Raw genomic sequence first — 23,877 nt, 5'->3', positions numbered from 1 at the left:
TAAAATGGAGTCTGTGTGTAAAAACACAAAAGGCCAACATAAATATGATGAGGATGGAGTGTGTTTTGAGGGAAAGAAAATACAAGAAAACATGCTAGGCACGTGTTATAACATGTTTATTATTTGCAGCCTATTGCACAAAACAAACAAATGAAATTGTTAAAAAATGAGCACTATTCAAAACATACAATACATAAATTTAAGACAAAAACATTATTTTTAGTGCCTCGTACATCAGGCTTGTGTTATATTACTGACTATTAAAGCCAGTATATCATAAACTAGTGCGAAATGAACAAGCTAATGCAAAGAGACAGCATATTATGACTTTTTTTTATGAGTTTTAGCTAATCTCTTCTTAGTGTTATTGAGCTGTGGTGTTGCCACATGTGATTTGATTTCAGTAAACAGAAGCAGCTACTCGTCTTTTAACTTCTTGTTTATATATTTGGTTTTCATTGCCAACAGGAAGGAATCCAGATGGAGGTTGCGGTTGAGAATGACCGAGCCGCAGGTTAGCGCACCGCCGAGGGCACCGGCGAAACCGCACAAAAACACATCCTGGCCTGTAAACAGAACAGGTACAAACCATCAGGGGTGATACATTTGAGATTAGAGCACACCAACTTTTATTCTCTGGTTGGTATACCGAAGCACAGAAGGACACACCTGTCAGGTAGAGGTTCTTCAGTGGAGTCTGAGGTCTTATTGTAGCGGTGAATTCAGGGTTGAACCGAGCGATGCCGTGGTCCACTCCGTACATCTCACCTTTTGGGGCGCCGATGTAGTGTGTGTTTGTGATGGGGGTTCCAGCGTCAATGTACACAATCTGCACAAACACAACACATTCCTGAGAAACAAGGATTATCTAGCTAATAAGTGTGGCACATTATGAGTCCAAGACCTGCAATCAATCAACTATGTTAATACTGTAAATATGCATTTGTCCAAAGCAACAAGAATCATCTAAATGGTCACTTCACCTCACTAACTGGTCAATAATAATAAAAAACAAAACAGCTATTTCTCAGGATGACTTTTTATAAATGTCGTAAAAGTAAACAAAGGTATTTTTGATGAATTATGTTATAAAGAAGGACATGAATGTAACTTTTCACTATTGATTTTGTTTAAAATGTTGCAGCTGTATATTATGGAATTGAATCTGAATCATTATCAACTTACATAGATTTCTTGTAGTGACAAATAACTTTCTAGTGAATCTAAATAGACAAAGTTTGAAGTAGGGATGCACCGATCCCCTTTTTTCCACTTTCAATACTGATATCTGAGGTTTAGTACCAGCCTATGCAGAAAAACAGAACTGAATTGAAATATTTTAAACATACACACAAATTTATTTGATTGCTCAGCACTAGCACAGCAATATCTTCACAAGCTGGGTCGAAGTGAACTTAAATTTGTGCAATTTGGAGTATAACAGCCAATGTAAAACAAATACTAAAGAAATGGAAAATGACGAAAACAACAGTCTTACTACTTTGGTTAAGCATGTGAAAATCTGCAAATGCAGAAAATGCAATTAGGAATTCTAAGTATAATGTAAAATAAATAATAAAAGAGAGAGCACCGATCATAGAATGATATTGAATAGATCTATTCTAGATCAGTATTGTCACCAATACCAACCTAGAATTTACTTCAACATCTGGACTGATACAGACATCAGATCTGTCCCTCTGTAGTTTTAACCAGAGAAAGACCAATATGTAAATGTGAGAAGCTCCAGCAGCTGAGGAGGAAATAGGGGGAGAAAATCCAGAAGCCTTTACCTTGTCCCTGGTGATTTTTGGGAAAACGTCCATCACCACATTCAGAGCGGAGTCAATGAACGCTTGTTTCAGCTCTTTATAGTCGGGCCCTCTGTTCGTCACTTTGCCATCCTTCCACTCCTCAAACCACGAGTATTTGGCAAAACTAACCACAGTTAAAGTAGATTTTCCTATTAAAACAAAACACTCTGATGAAGAAAGCTTTCCAGGTGAGGGTGGATTCCCATCCTCCAACGGTACCTGGTGATCTCTCCTCCCACGACGGATCTTTGGCAGACGGCGAGGCGACAAACAGCAGAGGTATTTTCTTAGAGGCCTCTTCTCTTCCATCATTTAAATATCTCTCCATCCTTTAATGAACAAACAGAAATCTGGTGAATTTACACAAAGAAGTTGCCAGCCATGAACAACTAGCATTTCCTGTGTAACAGGAAAGAGTAAAAGACACTTGGGATTAAAGAGATTAAACAAAACAGGCATACAGCTCATCAAAATTGTTGTCAGCAAAGATCCAGTAGTTGTTTGCTCTCAGGCCCAGCTCCTCCCTGGTTCCATTTAAACCAATAAAGATGTTCAGACCTCCTTCAGCATGTTTCACCAAACTGAGCTGCTTCTGGATCTCTGCAAGGCGGAAAACAACGACAAACTACTCAAAGCATGAAGACTTCACAAAGAAATACATAAAATAATATATGCAAAAGTATGCATAGTTCTTGAAATGTTCCCATGCTGTCATGTTACAAACCATAACCTTTAAAGTATTTTATGTAAATTTTATAGAATGAACGAACACAAATCAACATGTAATTAAATTAGTCAGAAAAAGAAAAACAATTTTTAGATTATTTTGAAAATAAAAAAAAATTGTCTGCACAAATTTACCTCTACATAACATCTCTAATTCAAATCAAATGCTACCCACAAAATTTTGACATTTTTAACCCAAGATTTACTCTAATTCCAGGTTTTCTGGCTTGAAAGGACATTTTTTAATCAGGCACACAACAGAGGCCTTGGGGTCTTCAGAGCAATTTTCTGTCTTCCACACAAAGAAACTGTGTGTTGTGTCAATTTCAATGTCATATTAATTTACATAGCATGTTTCCAACAGCTCAAACTGCACAAAGCGCTTCAAAAGTTAAATGCAAACAAGGATAAGTAAAATACGTATCATCAAATATAAAAAAAAATGTGTTAAAAGCAATAATAACAGCTAACAGATTTGGGGAATTAATAAGAAAGCTTGACAGTTTAAGTAAATCTAGGATTATTTTATGACAAATAATGAATGTGTCACAGTTTTGTGGTTGTACCTTTATGAAAGTTGTAAAAGTTGAAGTGGTGCGAATATTTTTGGGAAACATTGTAAATTATTGAGATCATCCATTGGTACTGACTGACCTGGCATGGCCTGCAGCTCCTTGGGCAGCAGCTTCTCGTAGGTATTGAAGATACCGGCATCAGAAATGACCATGGGGGCTTTTATATGCACCTCCTCCTGACCTTTCAACACACTCACACCTGAAAACACAAGGACAAAACATCTGTGGATCCATCTCATGTACAGCAAACTCAGTAAACTCAAAGTCAAGCTCACCACAAGCTTCCTTTGCATCGTTAAACAAGATGCGGTTGACTGGGGCTCGCACCAGAACAGCGCCCCCTGCCTTCTCGATGATGGGAATCATGTGGTAGGCAATCTCGCTGCTGCCAGCTTTAGGATACCAGGCGCCGTTTAGGTAATGAGTGATCAGCAAACTGTGCATGGCAAAGCTGGCATCTTTTGGCTTATTACCTACAGATCAAAACAGAATAAATAAAAAAAAGAAACAAAGTAAGAAGCCTGCGAATACACAAAACTAAAAAAAGGCAGCAGGGCGTACCATAGGTGCCAAAGATGTAGGTGAAGACAGCTCTGAGGTCTTTGTTCTCCGTCAGTTCGTTGACCACGTCTCTCAGGCTGCGTGGCGCCATTTTAAAGAAGAAGGACAGATGTTTGACGAGGCCAGTGTGGATCAGGAACTTGGCCAAAGGTAAAGGGCAGAGCTTCAGAACAACAAGGAGCCAGGTGCCAAACTCAGTTTTCTGCAGGAAAAACACAAAACAAACATGTTTATTCACTTTGGTCACATTTTCCTGATTATCACACTTTATGTTGGAACACTAAACACTGATGTTTTGGCTTAAAGAGTTCTTGTTGTTCCCTCAAGGAATGTTTCCTGTGACTGTTATCTTGTTATTATACCCTTCAACTTTTCCAGTTTCAGTATCGTTAAACACCATAAATATAAAACCAAATGACCAGATCAAATCTTACAAGATAATATTTTATTTCCCAAAAACGTAATAAATATTTGCATATCTTATTAAGTTTACCATCTAGGAGGAATGTCAGACAGAAATTTGAAGCACAAAATGACTCTTAATCTTATTTATTATTCATTATTTCATTTTAAAAAATGTGATTCAACTTTGAAGTGAGTGTAAAAGTATGAGTCCCTTTATCTGCAATCAGATTAAAACTGCTGTTGCTTTTAACTTTTGAACTTTGATTATGATGAAACAACAGCTGAAATCTGAATAATAAAATGTTTCTGTGTCAAAGTGCAATAGGAGAAAATGCATCAGCTAAGGCGATTAGCAAGTTTATTACAGGTTAAATATACACATGCCAAGATTCTACCTTCACCAGCCTCAAGTACTCATCGATGGCCTTCTCCTCTCCAGGGAATCGCTTCTTCAGCTCCTCAAGGTAGCGAGCGCTGCCACTGAAGATGGGGTATGAGCGTCGGTTTTCCAGAGACCCCAGCACAACGTGATCAAACGGGTTCTCCAGAGGCTCCCACTGCAGCTGACCACTGGTCATCTGGTCCAGCATGCAGCGAAAAGGCGAGTCGCCCAACAGATCACCGATGTAATGGATTCCTACGGTAGAGTCGGAGTTAATAAAATGATAAATAATAACGAGTCCCTATTTTTTTTAGCATTATTTAAGGATGCATAACTACTATCTCACCAACATCAAACTCAAAGCCCTTCTCTGTGAACGTGTGGCAGCATCCCCCGGCCCGATCATGCTGCTCCAGAACCAGAACCTTCTTTCCAACTTTAGCCAGCAGCACAGCCAGGCCGAGTCCACCGACACCACTGCCGATGATGACTGCATCCAGGTTGTCTGGCACTTTACTGGCCACAAAACCTGTCACAAAAAAAGTAAGAATTATGAATCACAGCTGTGGGTAAAAAGGGAAATGGACCAAATATTCCCAGAGCAAACAAACTCATGTTTAGCGAATATTTAACTATAGATGTAATTAAAAATAGAATCTTGATCGTCACTGCATCAAGGTTGTCTGGTACAAAACCTACAAAAATGCAAAATATGAAAACATATCTGTAAAACAAATACTGAAGAAGAATCAATAATATTATTGAATTGTGAACAAATGCATGAGTACTGTATTTTAAAATGGATATTTTGTCTAAAACTAATATTTCCTAAGTGGTAGCTTTACAGTGAAATACATAAAATATATTATTTTAAACATGTAATTTCAAATCAGTACAATAAAAGGCAATTCAAGTACAAACATTGATCAGTGCCATTACAAATCATTAAGATACCCCCAACATAACATTGAAAATCATTTTCAATTTAGAAATATCCTCTTATAGCAGATGAGCTCACCTGAACACCGCTTTTCAGCAATGAGTTTCATAAAAATGTTGCCTTTTTAAAAAAAATCTATTTTTTATATATATATTTTTAAACCTTGCACGACTTTAAATTGCAAAAAATGTCTCTTGATAAACTCACCTTGCTTCAGGACTTTATTTTTCGTTTTTTCATCGTAAACTTTCTTTTTCAGCGGTTCTCGACAGTCATTTGCAAACGGGTTCGACTCTGGGCTGCTGAAGACATATTTCAGTGTAAATATTACCAAAATTACCAAAACAATCAATAAAATGGTCAACATTGCAAAAAAATAAAAACTGTCTTCTCTGAGTCCAGTTAACTTCTAAAACCGCACTGAGTCGTCTTCCTTGTCAAATAATATCGCACGTTGTTGCAAAAGCAGTAGCCAATCAGAGAATTAGATTTGTCATACGTCATGGAATTCTAACCAATGAGCGGTATGCTAGGTGTTACGTCCCCCAATGATGTTTTCTGTAAATAAAAGAGGCTAAAATGGACCCTAGTCTCATTCATAAGCACTCTAAAGTGAGTTTTAAAGTTTTTTAACAAAATGTTTAAACTTTCTAATGAAATACAACTAAGAAAACTTTGCTAATAAAAACAAAACACATAAAATCCCTGCTTTATACACCAATTAAAAACACAGAATTAACTAATATGACAAAAAAAGTTTTTTAATAGATCAAAAAATTGAAATTAAAGATTCAGTCATGAACAGTACATACTTTTTTTTAGATGTTGAAGATTTAAAAGGTGGATTGTAAAGCTGCTGTTCACCATTTGAAACTTTCTGGGAACCTCAACTCAACCAAAGCAATTTCACAGCATAAATGTATTTTTAGACAAAAATAAGAAGAGTACAAATGAAATACAAGCTTTAAACTACAATTATATTTATTAAGAGAAAAATGCTACATCTAAATTAACTTGTTCACATGCAATTTAGAGACAGGAATCAACCTAATAATCATTACTTTGAACTGTGGGAGGAAGCTGGAGCACCAGGAGTGAACACATGCATGCACAGGGAGAACACACAAACTAAAATGAAGAAAAAAAGAGCAGGCTGGGAATCAAACCCACAACTTTCTTGCTGTGTGGTACCATCTGCACACCATGTAGTCCTGTCACCCTTCATCAAAAAAAAGAACATAATGGCACAGACACTGTGAAGTGGAGAAATGTAAATAAGTACAAGAGTTAAAATAAAATTTTACAATAATGTGGAAGGATTTTTTATTTTTAAGAAGAGTTGTTTTTATTAGTTTTTATTAAAAAATGTTTACAATTAAGGATTCCCATATGAGCAGCAAGTATTAAAGGAAGGCAGAAGCAACCTGAGAGTTTGATCTGCTTTCCGCAGTTTAGTAAGAGAGGCACACGAGTGAAGATTATTAAGATTCAAAATCCCTCCTTATCAAAGGAATAACTTTTAAAAAAGTAGGGATTTTATGTCATTTTAGAGTTTTTTTAATCCTTCCTCAGGACCTCAAAGTGAATTTCTCTTCAAGAACAATAAAATATTAATTTTAGTCTTTTTTTTTTTTTTTTTACAAACAAAACCAACATTTATACACCTTTACCCTCAAACTGAACATTCTGGAAGTCCAGATTGTGGGCCCCATCATTTGATGCAGAAGTTTTCACTTCTTTAGCAGTGATGCTTAAACAGAGCGAATAAGAGCTGCTATTCGTCTTTCAGCTTGTTGTTCATATATTTTGTCCTCTTTGCCAAGGCGATGGCATCCAGATGGAGGTTGCGGTTCAGAATGACCGAGCCACATGTGAGAGCTCCGGCAAGGGCGCCAGCGAAACCGCACAAAAACACATCCTGGCCTGTAAACAGAACATGTAAAAACCAGAGAAGGTGTGATTTATGCTGAACAATGGCATCGATTTTTATTCTCTGGTTGGTATAATGACACACCTGTCAGGTAGAGGTTCTTCAGGGGAGTCTGAGGTCTTATTGTAGCGTTGAGTTCAGGGCTGAACCGAGCGATGCCGTGGTCCACTCCGTAGATCTCTCCTTTGGGGGCGGCGATGTAGTGTGTGTTTGTGATGGGGGTTCCAGCGTCGATGTACTCAATCTGCAGAAACACAACACGTTTCTGAGTAACAAGGAAAGTTAGCTTGATTTTTAAAAGGCATGTGCAACACCACAATATCTGACAATGTAATAAAAATTGGCTTCGAAATGTAATAAAAGATTATTAAAACTGTATTATCTAATAATCAATGCAAAATGGAATAAAATCCTTGAACTGGCTGTTGATTTTAATCTTACAGAAGAAGCAAACTAACAGAAAGGTTGGATTTTAAAATGCAGAGTGGTATTTAAGTGTCCCATTTTATCTTAACTATTTTAAAGAAAAATAAGAGCAACTTGCTCCTTTTGTAATAATAACCAGCGGAAAATGGAATAATGTTGCGACATAATACGGCAGAAAGTAACACAAAATGTGATCGAGGATTTTATTACATTTTACGGTTTAAATTATGTCTGAAACCCAATTTTGCTACATTACTTTACATTACAGGCGTTATTACATAATATGTCAATCAATTTAACACAATGTGAATATTGTAAATATAACTTTGTCCAAAGCAACAAACATCATCCTTATGAATATATACAGACTTTGTACAATAATTCCTTAAAAAGGTTCTCACATCAAACCCAGATGCCATTTCCATAGATGTGGAAGGACATCAACATGGCTTTTCAGCACCGATTTAAATTAAAATTTTGCTAATTTTTCTAACTCATGGAAATGATCCTCAAGCATTATCAACTTACATAGATTTCTTATAGTGACAAATAAGTTTCTGGTGAGCTTCCACAGACAAAGTGAGTTTTAAGAACAGAAAGACTGAGGAGGAAATAGGGGGAGAAAATCCAGAAGCCTTTACCTTGTCCCTGGTGATTTTTGGGAAAACGTCCATCACCACATTCAGAGCGGAGTCAATGAACGCTTGTTTCAGCTCTTTATAGTCGGGCCCTCTGTTCGTCACTTTGCCATCCTTCCACTCCTCAAACCACGAATGATTGGCAAAACTGACCAGAGTTAAAGTAGACATTCCTATTAAAACAAAACACACTGATGAAGAAAGCTCTCCAGGTGAGGGTGGATTCCCATCACCCAACGGTACCTGGTGATCTCTCCTCCCACGACGGATCTTTGGCAGACGGCGAGGCGACAAACAGGAGAGGTATTTTCTTAGAGGCCTCTTCTCTCTCCTCATTCATATATTTCTCCACCCTTTAAATAAACACAAATAAATAAATAAATAAATCTGGTGAAAGCTGCTAGCTTAGAGCAGCCTAACATTAGCAATACGAACAAGAGACTTGATGTCACTTTGTATCTGCCATTGATGCTAGAACAGCCGCAGTAACTCTCTCAAATTGAACACAAAGTTGCTCATGCTTCATGACCGTTCCTAAAATCTCTTCAGGTGTTTATGGGATATTTTCAACAATAATGATCAAAGTTGCAACTTTATATACATCGGCCTAAAGAAGGGCAGTCATTTTGACCTCATAGAAACAACAAAACATTTCTTGTTCATCTATCCCATTACCTATTAGACCTCGCCATGCTACTTATAACTGACAGTAACATTGACCAGCACAGTAAACACGGTTTGTTAGGTAATTGTTTTAAAATTACAAAATAGGTCTTACTGTAGTGACAGGCAGGGCCGAGACGAGGCTTTTTGGGGCCCTAAGCAGATTTTTGTTGGGGCCTCCCATACCAGTATGTCAACACCAGATGCTACATCATTCCTGAGCGACTCCATGTGTGTAACATGCCTACTGCCATTAGCGTCATTTGTAATTAGCTTTGATCAAACCAGTGCTGTGATCTAGACCTTAAAGGAGTAGCAAACTTAAAAAAAGTGGAGAGTGGTATTTAAATGAGCCATATTATTTTAACTATTTGAAAGTTATCAGCTGATAAACACTAAATTTACACTGAACAAGTTTGACATCTTATATTTTACCAACAGCTACCAACTATAAAATAATACAGAAATCGTTTGTGCATACGTAATAGCAATAGAAATTTTGGCCTTGCTTTTGAACATGACTGGGAGGAATTAGATTGTTTTATAAGGAGGAATCCAAATCCAAAGTTTATTGACCAATACTACAGAAAAACAAGACTGAAAAAACCTTTGAAAATATGAATAAAACACCCGGTAAATGTAATCTATAAGCCCTGCACGTAATCTCACACCGAGTACGCTCTCAGCCCCACATAAAACAGACCGACGAAGGCCACAACGAAGTAAAAGAGTAAAGACTATGAAGTAAAGCAAAAGACCTGCTACTGCTTTTTATGGATAAAAATGTGGGGAAGTGTGGTATAATTTCCAGCAAAAATAAAAATTGTCTAAAAGTCACAGTTCATCTGTTTTATATATTTATAGCTTTTTTTTCTGTTTTACCAGGAAAAAAAGCATTACTTTACTTTGAAAGATGTTCTAAAATATTTCTAAAAGAAGAAAAAAGTATTTTTGGATATAGCTACAATTAAAATCCCGAAATGGCGATTTTATGGTTGAATAAATTTAACACCAATTTTATTATGCTGGTCAACTATAATGTATGTACAGTATATAAAACTATTGATATTCAGCTAGATTAATTGTTGAAATGTACTTTTCTGTGACTCAGGTACTTTTGAAATTAGGACAAAATGGCTCCCTCTGGTGGTTCAAAGTAATACTGAACTCTATAGCTGCTGTAACACCGACGCTAAAACCGAGTAAAAAATAAAGGAATTAAAAGAGAAAACATACAACTCATCAAAATTGTTCTCAGCAAAGATCCAGTAGTTGTTTGCTCTCAGGCCCAGCTCCTCCTTGGTTCCATTTAAACCAATAAAGATGCTCAGACCTCCTTCACCATGTTTCACCAAACTGAGCTGCTTCTGGATCTCTGCAAGGCAGAAAACAACAACAAACTGTTGAAACATCATATAATGAACAAACACAAATCAGCATAAAACTGAAATAGTAGGAAAACCCTCAAATGTGGGAGATTTTTAACTTGATATTTGTTACATTTATTTTACTAATTTATTGGCTTATGTATTAGGTTAAATATATTATTAAATATATAAAGTTAAATAATTTTTTCAGCTTGTTTTCCAGTTTGTTCTCAAGCTGCAACATAATATGTTTTGAAACAAAAACTCTGCTTGAAAGGAATGTTTTTAATCAGGCACACCACAGACACCTTCGGGTCTTCAGAGAAGTTTTCTGTTTCACACACAAAGACTGTGTGTTGTGGGAAATTAAGAAAAAGACAGTTTCTAGGATCATTTCTACAGCAAATAATAATTACTCTGACACAGTTTTGTGGTTGTACCTTTATGAAAGTTGTAAAAGTTGAAGTGGTGCGAATATTTTTGGGAAACATTGTAAATTATTGAGATCATCCATTGGTACTGACTGACCTGGCATGGCCTGCAGCTCCTTGGGCAGCAGCTTCTCGTAGGTATTGAAGATACCGGCATCAGAAATGACCATGGGGGCTTTTATATGCACCTCCTCCTGACCTTTCAACACACTCACACCTGAAAACACAAGGACAAAACAGCTGTGGATCCATCTCATGTACAGCAAACTCAGTAAACTCAAAGTCAAGCTCACCACAAGCTTCCTTTGCATCGTTAAACAAGATGCGGTTGACTGGGGCTCGCACCAGAACAGCGCCCCCTGCCTTCTCGATGATGGGAATCATGTGGTAGGCAATCTCGCTGCTGCCAGCTTTAGGATACCAGGCGCCGCTCAGGTAGTGGGTGGTCAGCAAACTGTGCATGGCAAAGCTGGCATCTTTTGGTATGTTGCCTGAAGATTAAACAAAATACAAAAAAAACAACAACTGAGCAGCCAGCTCGCAAATAAATTTGAGTCCTCAAATCCAATTCGATTAGAGGTGAAGAATTATATCTAAAAAATAACATGAATGAAAATTATTAAAGTGGGTATCATAGAATAGTACATCTTTTTATTTTTAATCTTCCCACCCAGAATTATGAGCTTCAACCAAAACTTTCTGCGTTCGAGAAAATGTTAAAGAATCACTTCCAGCCGTTGTTGTAAATAAAAATCTGTCTGGTAAATCTACAGCTTTTCATTTCTAAAAACTGACATGTTTCCTCACCCGTTTGTTGCAAAATCAGTGTGTGAATGTGTGTGTGTGAATAGGAATGACTGATTTCCTTAAAAGCATCTCTGTGTCCTGAAAAGCAAGCCTGACATTTCATTTCATTTCTAAATATCTCAGATTCAGACAGACAGGATGATGAGCATCCAAAGAGCAATTTTGGAGTCTTAGCACAGATTTAACAGGTTTTGGGGCTCATGAGGTTTCAGTTCTCTATTTTGAGCAAAGTGTGGTTATTGTTTTAAAACCCAACTCTGCTTTAAAGCTCTCCACAGAAGACTGACCTGTCTGCTGTGTTTGCCGTTTGTCCACTAATGTGCTCTAACAAACCTCCTTCAGCTGCATTTGTGCTGAGATTGAATTACACGGGTGGACTCAGTTTACTAATTTAATAACTTCTTGAGGAAATGGGCTTCACTGCATTTTCTTTATGGGTATCACCATGTTATTTGTAAGAAGAAGAAAAAAACATGAAAAGGATGCATCTATTTTTTCCCTTCCATGTCACAATTAGGGACTAATTTGTCCACTGAAGTTCAATGAGTGATTAAATTTTCCTGGAACAATAAAAATGCATCTGATTATTTTTTGCACTTTTTTCAGATAAATAGTGGCTTAAAAGAAATCAATAACAAGTGAAACCAGGCAGACCCACAAGTCAGGATTAGTGAGTTTAAACCATTGCAGACAGAAAATTACTCCAAATAAATAAAATGGAAGAAATGGACAAGCTATAGTCAGAAGGACAGCAACAAAAAGAGACAAATGTCTCATATATGGAAATCTAGGAGACCAAGTTAACAACATCTTGTGTGTGTGATAATCATCTTTTGACCAGAAACCAAAATCACCAGGCGTACCGTAGGTGCCAAAGATGTAGGTGAAGACAGCTCTGAGGTCTTTGTTCTCCGTCAGCTCGTTGACCACATCTGTCAGGCTGCGTGGCGCCATTTTGTAGAAATAAGACAGATGCTTGACGAGGCCAGTGTGGATCAGGAACTTGGCCAAAGGTTTGGGGCAGAGCTTCAGCAGAGCCATGACCCAAATGCCTCGCCCAGTTTTCTGCGAAAAAAGAAAAACACACACAGCACACACAGATGATAACATGGATCTTTTTACTTCAACTCTGACCTTAAAAGGACTTTTGAACAGATGACAGTCGAAATCCAAATGATGATGTGTCAAAATGATTAATCCCTTTAACATCACAGAAGCCTACCTTCACCAGCTTCAAGTACTCATCGATGGCCTTCTCCTCTCCAGGGAATCGCTTCTTCAGCTCTTCAGAGTAGCGAGCGCTGCCGCTGTAGATGGGGTAGGAGCGGCGGTTTTCGGGCGGTCCCAGCACGACGTGGTCAAACGGGTTCTCCAGCTTCTCCCACTGCAGCTGACCATTGGTCATCTGGTCCAGCATGCAGCGAAAGGGCTTATGGTCCATCAGGTCACCGATGTAATGGATACCTACGATATGAAAATGTGTTATTACAGAAATAGCTTTTACAAAGAAAAGAAGAACGAATGTCTTTTAAACTGATCTTCCTGCATATGTGAGGGACATGTAAGGATCATCTCACCAACATCAAACTCAAAGCCCTTCTCTGTGAACGTGTGGCAGCATCCCCCGGCCCGACTATGCTGCTCCAGAACCAGAACCTTCTTTCCAACTTTAGCCAGCAGCACAGCCAGGCCGAGTCCACCGACACCACTGCCGATGATGACTGCATCCAGGTTGTCTGGCACTTTACTGGCCACAAAACCTGTCACAAAAAAAGTAAGAATTATGAATCACAGCTGTGGGTAAAAAGGGAAATGGACCAAATATTCCCAGAGCAAACAAACTCATGTTTAGTGAATATTTAACTATAGATTTAATTAAAAATAGAATCTTGAACTGTACCCTTTTACGTACTAAAGTCCTTTGAAATAACATGAAATGGTCAAAACAGAAAGCCTCTAAGAAAACCAGACAATCAGTGCATCTATAGCAAAAACAATGTCTTTTTTTATTTTCACAAGTTTTTACCAATAATTTTTTAGAATCATTAACTCCCATTTCTACTATGCCATATTAGGGCTGTTGTATATAAAAAAGGTAGTAGTAAATTTCTGTAAAAAAAAAAAAAAATTCAGAAACTTACAGATAAATCTCAGAAATCTTCTAGAAAGCAATTGTAAAAAGTAGAAAACTTGCAAGAAAAAAATCTGATTATATCTTAGAAATATTCTAGAAAATCTCGGAAATTTCGTCGCTCATTGGCAGAAATGTACGTCTTTTTATGTCTACCATAGGCCTATTTCACATCTTTGATGTTTTGCATGTATTTAAATTAGTCCAAGAGACGGGGCAAATAATATTTAAATGATCTATTAAATCAAAATAGCTGTTTGGATATGAAAATATTCTCTAAGCAGGTCTGCACATCTTGCTTTGCAGCCATGAAATTTACATCAATGCAATGAACTAAGTTAATACACTTGCATGAATAAATTATAAACAAACCCACCTTGCTTAAGGATTTTGTTTTTCTCTTTCTTGTCGTAAACCTTCACTTTTAGCGGCTCACGACAGTCCTTCTCAAAGGGGTTCGGACCTGAGCTGCCGAAGACATATTTAAGTATAAATATGACCAAAGACACACAAGCAAAGGCTACAATCGTCAACATCACGCCAACTTTTCTTTGCTACGTCCTGTCAACTGGTCAAACTGCAGTTGAGTTCACTTCCTCGTTAGGTATAGTGTAGTCCCGCCCATTTTACTGACAGATGACAGTAGCCAATCAGAAAGTTAGATTTTCTATACGTAATATTATCCAGTCCAATAAGCGACGGGTACGAGGTGAGCGTACTGTCCGTGTCGTACTGCATGGCTGAAGCTAAATTGACCTTTATAACAGTAAAAACTCGATACAAATCAGACATTTAAAGCAGTTTAGTCTTATGCTGCATTATAAAAGGAATTAGTTTAGTTTTACCATTTAAAATATGAGTCAGTTTGTTATACAGACCTAAAGCTGAATATGTTTACTGCACTCACTTGGTCATAGCTTCTTTTGTATGGTTACTGCATCAACTTAGATCAGTCTGTGGTTTTGCTTTGGGTTTAAGGAAGCTTCAATTGCATGCTTGACTTTAATGTTTCACACCTGCTTTTTCACAATATTCCAGGTTCTCTTGGGATTTAGGTCAGGTCCGTTTGCATGTTCAGTGATACAGTATAGGGAGTTTCCAATGCTGCTGGAAAAATTAACCTGTAGTCTCCATAAAGACTATTTTCAGAGGAAAGCATGAGGTGCTCTGATTGTTGACTTAGAATAGAAACAGTGGACCAACACTACCAGATGGCATTATCACCGGCTATAAAAAAAAAACACTTCACACCGAATCTAAGATATTTGGAATCTTTGCCTCTGCCCTTCCTAAAAACTCTTGGTTCTACCATACTTTTTCCCTCCACAAAACTTTAAAGCAGTTTCATCTCAAATTATTGAGAACTATTTTCAATGATGTTCAAATTTACGGAGACGTACCTGTATCCACATGCTTCACACCTTCCTTTCTAGTTTGACTGCATTTTTTCAGAAATGCAGCCCCACCTGCATTAGTAGCACAATTTACATTGTTTGAATTTTTACAATAGACATTTATAGAAAGACAACACGTTTGAGGAACCTTTTAGAACAAATAAATGGTGGAAAAACAACTTTTAGACTAAAATGTAAGTTGAGGTGATTTTTGAATTGCGACTTCATATTTTCAGCAACTTTGTATTTTTTCCCCCTGTACTTAAATTACATAAAATATGCTTTTAATCAAACAGCAGCGATGTGGATAGGTGGTTGTAATCTGAACAGTTACCAGTGTAAAGAAAAACTACATCTGTGTATAATGAAATGCACACTTTCAAATGAACATACTAGTTTAACACTGACTGCTAAAGACTGAATGATTTGGCTTAAAACTCCCGTTTGATAAGGTTTGCAATAACGTGGCAACTTCTTGAAGGCATTTCCTACTCCAAATTAAAAAAACAACAACCTTATTTGCATCTTCACATTGAATTCCTGCATTATAATCACAGGAAGATTAATTTTTTGGACATGCTTTGCCAACAAAACCCAAGTTTTACATAAGAAACACTTTATTAGAGTCAACGTCACCCACCCTGTACCTCTCCATCATTCACTATAAAACCTCATCCAATTTAAAAGCAGCCCAGCAGTCGATATGAAGAACACCTTGAAATATGCCATGCTGTATAATAACATCAGTGTGTTGCCTCGTCTTTTTATTCAGATGAACTGACAGTTATCAGTCCAGCACTCTAAAACTTGATGACAACTCCATGTTTGTTTACATTTCAATAATTTAAGTCTTTATTGAAGTAAAACATTTAAACTCATTCTTGGACTTTCCCACATTCAAAGCTAATAAAGATTTCTGATCTCGCCCTGAAACTTTTCAAATGTTTGGGAAACATTATTTCAGGGTGAACATTTTTCAACTTGGGGTGGGGAGAGCGAGAACGGGGACATTTATATTAAAATTTGTCATAAATTTCATCCCTGCTCACAGGTATGCAGCACAACCCCCCCCATCAGAATGCCATTTGCAGTCCACCCTGATCAGTGTGGATGGATTTGTGTCCAACTAAGCAGATTTAGTATCAGTCGGTGATTCTTTTGTTGGTACAGTAAGCTGAAGAGGGATGGCCACAAAAAGTTGATATAAATGAGTGGAGCTTCAGAAATTAAACACCAACTCTGGGTTTAATTCAAGCAGTGCTGAGCAACCTTGACGGCTGCTGAAAGAGATTAAAAAAAAAGAAAAAAAACAAAAAAAAAGGGTCAAGCATGACAAGAAGGATCGAACCAGAAGCCCTTATCTTAAGTCCATTTTTGGTATTTACCGCATCTTTTTCAGCCTCCTCGTTAAAATCTCTGTCACCCATTTTGTTTTGATTATTTCTAAAACTCAATTTTTATTTTAGTTTCAAAAAGCACTTCCAATATTTGAGGATAAAATCAAACAGTAGGTTCTACTCTGCATGTGTTAGGGCATTAGCCGCAGTTACGTCTGACTTCTTATGTACATTTCCTGTGGGTCTGGAAGAAAGTAGTGGCCAGCAACCCGTGCATTCGGTTGTGTTTTGGTACATTTTAAGACAGCTTTCAGAGGAAATACAGTTGTTTGCAATGATGAACTACAAATGGCTTAAGGTCCATGTGGTTGAGGGACTGGGAAAACCTGAGGGCTCTCCCAGCCTCAGTACACCTGGCAGCGGTAGTGCAGGTCGAAGTTCAAAAGGTCAGAAAGTAAAAATGAGGGGGAGGGAGTGGGTTTTCTTTTCCGAAAGCATGAAGCCATCAGTCCATGGTGCGGTTTTCAGGCCCGTTGGTGACGCGTGCTTGTGGCGTAAAGGGATGTCACTGCAGAACCAATCCAACCTGGAAAACAATCAGAGCAGCCGTTAAGTAAAATACACAAAGGAGATTTTAAATTAGGTTTTAAAAATCACAAACTACTCTACATGACGACATCTTGAATTATGCGAGAGGAAAACCTTCTGGAGAAATGACTCAAAACAAAAAGATATTCAATTATATTAATTATAAGTCAATTTATTAGCGATTCAAATCAAAAACCGGAAAAAGTAAATATTACGCACAAAGTGAGAAAAGTAGGCATTTACTTCAGTTAAGCTAATGACTGAAATAAATGGTTAATGAAAAACCAATATTGAGTTCATCAGAAAATGTATATTTCTTCTGCGCAAGACAAATTAAATTTTTTTTACCTTTTCTGCTCCCATGCTGGGACACTTCCAATTGTACAGATAATACTGTAGATTCCCATCCCCAATGCCGAACTTCAGCTTCTCCAAGAAAGTCTTGTTTTCCATTAGATCCAGTGCATTAAAGACGTCGAAGCCTTTCTGTATAGGCACAAAGCAGAAGGAGTTTAACGTGTGAAGAAAGGATCGTTTTTATAAGTACGTTTTTATAAAACTGCATTAGACGAACCGATTTGGCCAGAATGAGAGCGTCGGACATCAGGTCCAGCAGGGGTGTGGTGGTGTGCACGTTGTAGAAGGAGTACGCTGCTTTAAGACTGCGATGAACAGGGTGATTCATTATGGTGGAAGGCAGTGTGTAGAAACTCAGGAAATCTGTCACTTTGCCTTCGTTCTGTTGGATAACAACATCATCATTAGAATAAAAAGGTGCAAACCTTTGCTGAGACATTAACCAACAAAAACATTCATTACCTCCACCACATATGTGTCAATAATGTTCTCCTGTGGGAGCAACCAGTGCTTCACCTCCTCCTCGTTCATGGCAGGAACCAGGTTGAACTGGTTAAGGTACTCGCGGAGGAGGCGGCTCACCACTGGTACATCCTTCTTGGTCATCGGTCGCAGACCAGAAGTCTTTGGGGACTGAAGGGTGAAAAGAATATGATGGAATATGATGAAAGAAGAGCTTAGCTGATAATCTGCATCAAAATCTGTTTCTATTTGCCCCAGACCTCAGGCAAACGGTACAACTTCATGGTGCGCTGCATAGTCATGTTCCTGCTCAGGTGGGAGAACTTCACTTCGATTAGTTTTCGTGGGTTCAAAGAGCGATGCCAGTACCTGTCCAGAAGAGGAGTATGTGAACGCTGCAGTATGCAACTTTAATTTAAAAAAATGTTTTTTTTTACACATTTGTTGAAACTGTTACTATGTCAAGATGGTATGAGAGAATCTGTGGAAAAGCAAAAGGAAGAGCTTCTCCGCCTTCTCCTGGTGCTAACTAAAAGTAACCAATCAGAGCCAGGAGGAGGGTCTTAGTGCTGTCAATCAGCCCATGTGCATGCCTCCCTTCTTTGCTCTCTGCTACGACAGAGCTTCTCCCATGTCAAGAATGCTAAAGCTAAAAAGCAAGGCCACCAATGACAGCAGAAAAGCAGTTTTCTTGTAACAGTAAATTGCGTCTCTGCATTTAGCACATTTAGCAGCGCGTTCATGTAGTTGATCGACATCGCTTAGACCCTCCTCCTGGTTCTGACTGGTAGATTTTGGTCTGGAGCTGTGCATTTCTTTGAAATGCAAGGTGGAGGAGGTTCATATTTTCACAGATTATTTGTCTTCTATTATACTGTCACAACATGGTGAGAGTTTTAACAAATTTTTTATAAAAGTTACAAACTGCAGCTTTAAAGTAGATGACATTCAAGGCTTTACAATCAGTAAAAAAAACAAAACCGGATATGGCCATCTGTCATGCAGACCTGCAGGTTCCCACAGGCTTGGGCAGTACCACCCCGGCAGTGTACACTGCCTGGAAGATACCCTGAAGGTTGACCCGTCTGGTGATTTCCCGGATCAGAACTGGAGCAACCCGTTTGGCTCGTAGCTTCTTGTGGACACACAAGAAATTGATCTCTACCATTTTTTTTTCTCTAAAAGCACAAGAACAACAAGTGATGAGACGTGGAAGTTGGCTGGAGATTAATGACGCACTCAAAAATAAAACATTAAAAACAACCCAGTGGATTAACTTTACATGTCATAGATGCGGATGGTGGCTGGAATGGCACTGATGAATCCGACCAGCTTCTGATTGGAGTTCACTCGGACTCCGCAGTGCCACTGAGGCAGCCAACCTGGAGGTCGAAGAGCCCTGAGCAAAAGACGGATTATTCGTTTTGATTGCTAAGTATCTATAAATGGAAATTAAATGCAACTTTAAAATGTCAAAACTGAAATCATGAAGCTACCAGAGCAAGAACTCGGGGGAGTAGTCAAATCTGAACATGTTGTCATCGTCCTCCACATAATTTTCATTGAGGAGAGTGTAGAGCTCCTTCAGCTGGAAGACAAGATAAACACTTTAATTGCATTAATAAGATCTAAAATACAGGAAGTTATAGTAAAAAAAACAGTTTTGTAAGATAATTTCTCCATCTTCCATTGAGAGTGTAAATCTGACACCAATTCTGTCTTTTCATGTTCGCAAAGATAATTTAAACCCCCGTGGTACGCTCTAATTTCAGTCTCAGTGAAACAGGACGACAACCATCTTTTAATAATACAATCCAGATAATTTTAGACATTATTTATATGAATCTGCAATAAGGATCTCTTTACTTTTGTTTAATAATAACCCAACATGGAGAAGAAGAATTCAGCTCTGATGCTCCACAAATCTGAAGAAACTTCCAGAAAAATGCAGAAACAGCTGAAATACAGAGTTTCTTTAAATCTAGTCTTACAACCCACCTATTGGAATTGCCTTTGATTAACAGTAAGAAACAATTTATCCATGAAAAGAGGAACAGCAGAAAATAATGATTTAAATACATCATCTTGCAACAAGTACTGATATTTAACAATACTGCAGCCAAAAACTTCAACACATTTTATTGGGATTTGATCTCTAAATAAAAAGCAGTTCAGCCAATTCCCTTCAGAGCTCCATTAACTTGTAAAATCCTGAAATCTATAATTTAATTCCACTTTGATTACACCTGATTTCTGAAGGCCTTGAGGGAGGGTTTGTTAAAGAAAATAAGCACCAATCAGAAAAAATAAATAAAATCAGTGCAACCAACTCTCTCCAGAAGTGATTTAATTTGCAAATTGAATCCATCTGTGCGTTTAATTTCAGTATAAATGCAGCTGCTCTGCAAGTCCCTCAGAGGTTTGTTAGAGAAAATTAGCAAACTAAAACCATAATGAAGATTAAGGGACAACACTAAAGCAACGATAAGTTATGAAGCAACATCCCAGCCTCTGAAAATGAAATCAGTAACTGCAAAGCTACAAAGACATGGCTGTCCTAGTAAAAAAAAAAAGCCAAGAGATGCATGGTGACTGGAGGAACTCGAGAGATTCAAAGCTCAAGTGGAAAAATACAACCACCTGATGGTCAGATAGGAGCAAAATTAAACTTTTTGGTCTACATGCAAAACACCAAATATGGTAGCAGAGATTTCATGGGCAGATGGATGAAGAGATATACAGGTAATACTGAAAGAAAAACATGGGGATGGGCCAGACTCAGAGGTTCAGTTTTACTTGAACTACTTTGCTAAAGGGGACAAATTTCAACCTCTAGAACCAATGAAAAAAGAAAAATCACACAAAGATATTTAAATTTGTGGTTGTAGCATGGCAAAATGTGAAAAACATCATAGCGTATAAATAGTTTTGTGAGCAAATAATCTTAGAGATTAGATTGCAAATATGATGCAACTTCATATTCTTTTATACCGAATACCTTGTGACTTAAACTAATCTGGTACAACATGGACATGCTGCACCAGGTTACAGTAAGTTAAAAACTTTGAAAAGTGGAATAAAGAGAAATGAAAATTTCTTTATTTGAAGTGTAATTTAACTCGGTCTTACCACGGCGGGGTTCCCCAGGTCGAGCGTGTCCCAGGTGAAGCCCTGGGGGAGGCTGTACGGCTCTTCTCTAATGTGGTCTTTATCAGGTTCGATTGAGCCGTGTGATGTTACGGTCTCCCCTGAAGGAAAAAACATGAAAACATGAAGCAGAAAAACCTGCAATACAGCACAAGCCAAGTAGATTTTTGTTCTAATGAAAGAAATAAAAAACCCTAACAATCGTCATACCAAGCTTGGGCACAGGTTGTGTGTCCCAGAACTGGTAACTCCTCCGAGTCGCCTCCTCCATGGTTTTGGCTGGGCCTTGGCCAACAGAAAACAGCTCGATGGCCTTTTGGATCTCCTGTAGCTTATCAGCTGGTAGCGAATTCACCTGCTCAGGAAGTTAAAACAGCCCATTTAGAATAAAGAAAACTATTACAAATAAAAGGTCAACATTATTAATTCCTTAACCTCATTGTTAGCCATTCTGGTGTGCTGCTCCACACTTAGAAAATCTCTACAGGTTGTAATTTGTTCCTGTACCTTAGATCATTTTTCAAAGCTAAAAAATTATTTCATGCCTTAGCAAGGGGATCCTGAGCTGCTTCGGTGGCACCGGCTTTCTTCTTCTTTTTCTGTCTCTTTTTCTTCTTCTTGGCTCCAGTGTCATCTGCACGTTCACTGAAAAACAGAGGAAATATACATTACAAGAGAACCTGATCTTAATAAAAAATTTAAGTGATTACATGCACGTCGGAAACATTATTGCTTTGTGTAAAGTTCAAAGTTCACCAATTACCCTTGTTTGTAATTTTTGTTTTAAATATGGAAATGTAAAATTAACTTAAATGTTTATTATTTAACAAAATGCTTTTATAATCATACTACTACTACTACTAGTATTATTAACACTATATCCACATTGTATGTATTTTATCTCCATCTGTGTTCATCTTTTCTCTAGTATGGGCCAGGGGTCTGCAACCTTGACAATCTACAACCTTTTGAAAAAAAAAATGCTTTAAATATATATTTATATTTAAATTTAGCTCTATATTGAAGACATGAGCTGGTTCTTTTTGCTTTTTAGCCAACGCCATTAAGAGCCATTGCGGATGGTCCACAGAGCCACATGTTGCAGCGCTAAAGCAGGTGAGAAAACAGCCTCACTTTATCATTTAAACTGACACAAAGACACAACAGGAAGGAGTAATATTGAGTTCAAACTTGATAAACCACACACCTACTCGCATCCATCCCGACAATGTACTTACAGGGGATTATCTCATTAGTGTCCAAGAGAGGACAGAGGCCAGGCTCTGGGCCTGCATTTCAACCCCCTACCCCCCACCAATGCAGATGGCAAATCACATGGCCTCTAGTTGAGAAGTACATGGTATCCAAGCGTGTCTACATACCCTTGTACAGGAGGTCAGTGAGTGGCTGGGACAATGGACAACAAAACATTCAATAGTTTGTTCTCTATGGTTCCATTTCAGTCCAGTAGGAGCATTGAACAACCAGACCTATTCTTTGTTTGCATGGAGAAGTACCTCATGTGCTTACAACTGGAATTAACAGGGTCATCAACAACATAACGACCACATTCAAGTGATGGCATGTTTTCATCTTTGTGGATCTAAAAGTGTTTTTAGAATAAATTGATTTTTTTTCCCAATTCATGACCTTAAAAAACCATGACATAGGAGGGGAGACAAGATAACTCCCTCTCTCTCTCTCTTAAGTTGCTCTTAAAAGTAGAAAAGGACCCTGCACTGTGGCTCGCAGCTTGGTAAACGCACAGGAGCCAGGCCAAGCAGGATTTCCATCCAAGTCTATTTTGCGTATGAGCTCTTCTGACTTCAGCTGTTTCTAGACGTTGCAGATTTCTGTCAAAACAGTATGAAACGAAAGCACGCCACACACTGCTGGTTACAAAGGTAGAACAGAAAGCGCATTATTATCATCAATACGCATCTGCTCGTTTCACTTTTAACTCTGAATTCGCATCGGACAAAAGGGGTTTGACAGCTTTGTTAGCATGGCCAGCTAACCTGCATCTGTCAACTGGGGACAATCAGTAACTACTTGCAAAGAAGCGACATGCCTACACCTTGAAACATAACAAACTTCAAAAATGTTGTTTATTTTATCCTCGCAGGGGACACGGGAATATATGGTCATTTTCCAACCCAATTTTGATCATTTTAACCCCTAAAACAACGCCTTGCTGCATGCAGGTATTCGACGCTAAATCCCTCCCACTTTGCAACAAGAAATCCAGCCTCACCCAATCACATTACAGAGTTAAAGCGCAGACACCGGTTGTAGCCAATAAGAAGAACTCAAAGAGGCTGGACTTCAACGAACGGCAGTTGCCTTGGCTTCTTGCTAAAGCTTTCGTTAGCATTCGCTTCGGTGTAAAAGTAAGGCAGTATAACCCGTAAATCGCCACTGTATGAATAAAGCTGCCTTGTTACCCGTCCTCCAAGTGGTGCTCTTCATTTTCACAGTCGCTACAATGCCCGTGGTCTTCTACATCTTCTTTCTCCGGGCTCGCTGCTGTCTCATTCTCATCCGCCATCTTCGACCAGGAAGTGAGGGTCCACGGCGTGCGCTGGTCGCCTTTAAACAAGCCTTCACGCTATTGGCTCTTCGATAGGGTCGCCTTTAATGTCGTTCTTTGTGTTCATGTCGAAATGTTTGCCGTAAACAGTACATGTGTACGTTTATTGATTTTTTTCCTTCAATATAAATCTTCACCAACAGCCTCGAGGCCGGGGATTTTGCTGCCCACACAGATCAAATCATTTTAAGAAGGGACGTTCCCTA

At 38.2% G+C, this 23,877-nt stretch overlaps 3 protein-coding genes across 3 annotated transcripts; all 3 read right to left on the bottom strand.

Annotated features, from left to right (window-relative positions):
• Positions 1-99: 99 nt before the first annotated feature.
• Positions 100-5,891, bottom strand: LOC106928506 (all-trans-retinol 13,14-reductase). The gene is made up of 11 exons (XM_015004806.2): positions 5,611-5,891; positions 4,810-4,992; positions 4,477-4,718; positions 3,677-3,878; positions 3,391-3,588; positions 3,195-3,314; positions 2,276-2,414; positions 2,034-2,143; positions 1,794-1,963; positions 670-829; positions 100-566 (listed from the first exon to the last, which is right to left on the bottom strand). Exons 1-11 carry the CDS (start codon positions 5,768-5,770, stop codon positions 418-420), a joined length of 1,833 nt encoding a protein of 610 aa, XP_014860292.2. The 5' UTR covers positions 5,771-5,891; the 3' UTR covers positions 100-417.
• Positions 5,892-6,148: 257 nt separating this feature from the next.
• On the bottom strand, positions 6,149-14,401 carry LOC148158096 (all-trans-retinol 13,14-reductase-like). Its single transcript, XM_088007709.1, has 11 exons — positions 14,173-14,401; positions 13,243-13,425; positions 12,888-13,129; positions 12,529-12,730; positions 11,152-11,349; positions 10,956-11,075; positions 10,297-10,435; positions 8,641-8,750; positions 8,401-8,570; positions 7,418-7,577; positions 6,149-7,326 (listed from the first exon to the last, which is right to left on the bottom strand). The coding sequence occupies exons 1-11, from the start codon at positions 14,330-14,332 to the stop codon at positions 7,178-7,180; spliced, it is 1,833 nt and encodes a 610-aa protein (XP_087863835.1). The 5' UTR covers positions 14,333-14,401; the 3' UTR covers positions 6,149-7,177.
• Positions 14,402-15,789: 1,388 nt separating this feature from the next.
• On the bottom strand, positions 15,790-23,678 carry nmt1a (N-myristoyltransferase 1a). The gene is made up of 12 exons (XM_015004808.2): positions 23,526-23,678; positions 21,627-21,726; positions 21,292-21,436; positions 21,064-21,182; positions 19,431-19,522; positions 19,217-19,333; positions 18,942-19,112; positions 18,195-18,303; positions 17,935-18,105; positions 17,690-17,854; positions 17,464-17,601; positions 15,790-17,113 (listed from the first exon to the last, which is right to left on the bottom strand). Exons 1-12 carry the CDS (start codon positions 23,627-23,629, stop codon positions 17,093-17,095), a joined length of 1,452 nt encoding a protein of 483 aa, XP_014860294.1. The 5' UTR covers positions 23,630-23,678; the 3' UTR covers positions 15,790-17,092.
• Positions 23,679-23,877: the final 199 nt, after the last annotated feature.

The sequence above is a fragment of the Poecilia mexicana genome, unplaced genomic scaffold (assembly GCF_051168715.1).
Source record: "Poecilia mexicana isolate PSO_F unplaced genomic scaffold, ASM5116871v1 scaffold_8, whole genome shotgun sequence".
Lineage (NCBI taxonomy): Eukaryota > Metazoa > Chordata > Actinopteri > Cyprinodontiformes > Poeciliidae > Poecilia > Poecilia mexicana.
This window is presented reverse-complemented; position numbering and strand designations above follow the sequence as displayed.

Bases quoted from the DNA above. Each gene is read 5' to 3' on its own strand.
- LOC106928506 (XM_015004806.2), bottom strand. From the start codon at position 5,770: ATGTTGACCATTTTATTGATTGTTTTGGTAATTTTGGTAATATTTACA. The intron at 3,879-4,476 runs GTAGAATCTTGG...TTTTTCCTGCAG, and splicing joins AGTACTTGAGGCTGGTGAAG to AAAACTGAGTTTGGCACCTG. The intron at 3,589-3,676 runs GTACGCCCTGCT...TTTGATCTGTAG, and splicing joins CTACATCTTTGGCACCTATG to GTAATAAGCCAAAAGATGCC.
- LOC148158096 (XM_088007709.1), bottom strand. From the start codon at position 14,332: ATGTTGACGATTGTAGCCTTTGCTTGTGTGTCTTTGGTCATATTTATA. The intron at 11,076-11,151 runs GTGAGCTTGACT...TTGTGTTTTCAG, and splicing joins CGATGCAAAGGAAGCTTGTG to GTGTGAGTGTGTTGAAAGGT. The intron at 7,327-7,417 runs GTGTGTCATTAT...TTCTGTTTACAG, and splicing joins GAAGAACCTCTACCTGACAG to GCCAGGATGTGTTTTTGTGC.
- nmt1a (XM_015004808.2), bottom strand. From the start codon at position 23,629: ATGGCGGATGAGAATGAGACAGCAGCGAGCCCGGAGAAAGAAGATGTA. The intron at 21,183-21,291 runs GTATGACGATTG...TTTTTCCTTCAG, and splicing joins ACAACCTGTGCCCAAGCTTG to GGGAGACCGTAACATCACAC. The intron at 18,304-18,941 runs GTCTGCATGACA...TCTTCTGGACAG, and splicing joins AAGCCTGTGGGAACCTGCAG to GTACTGGCATCGCTCTTTGA.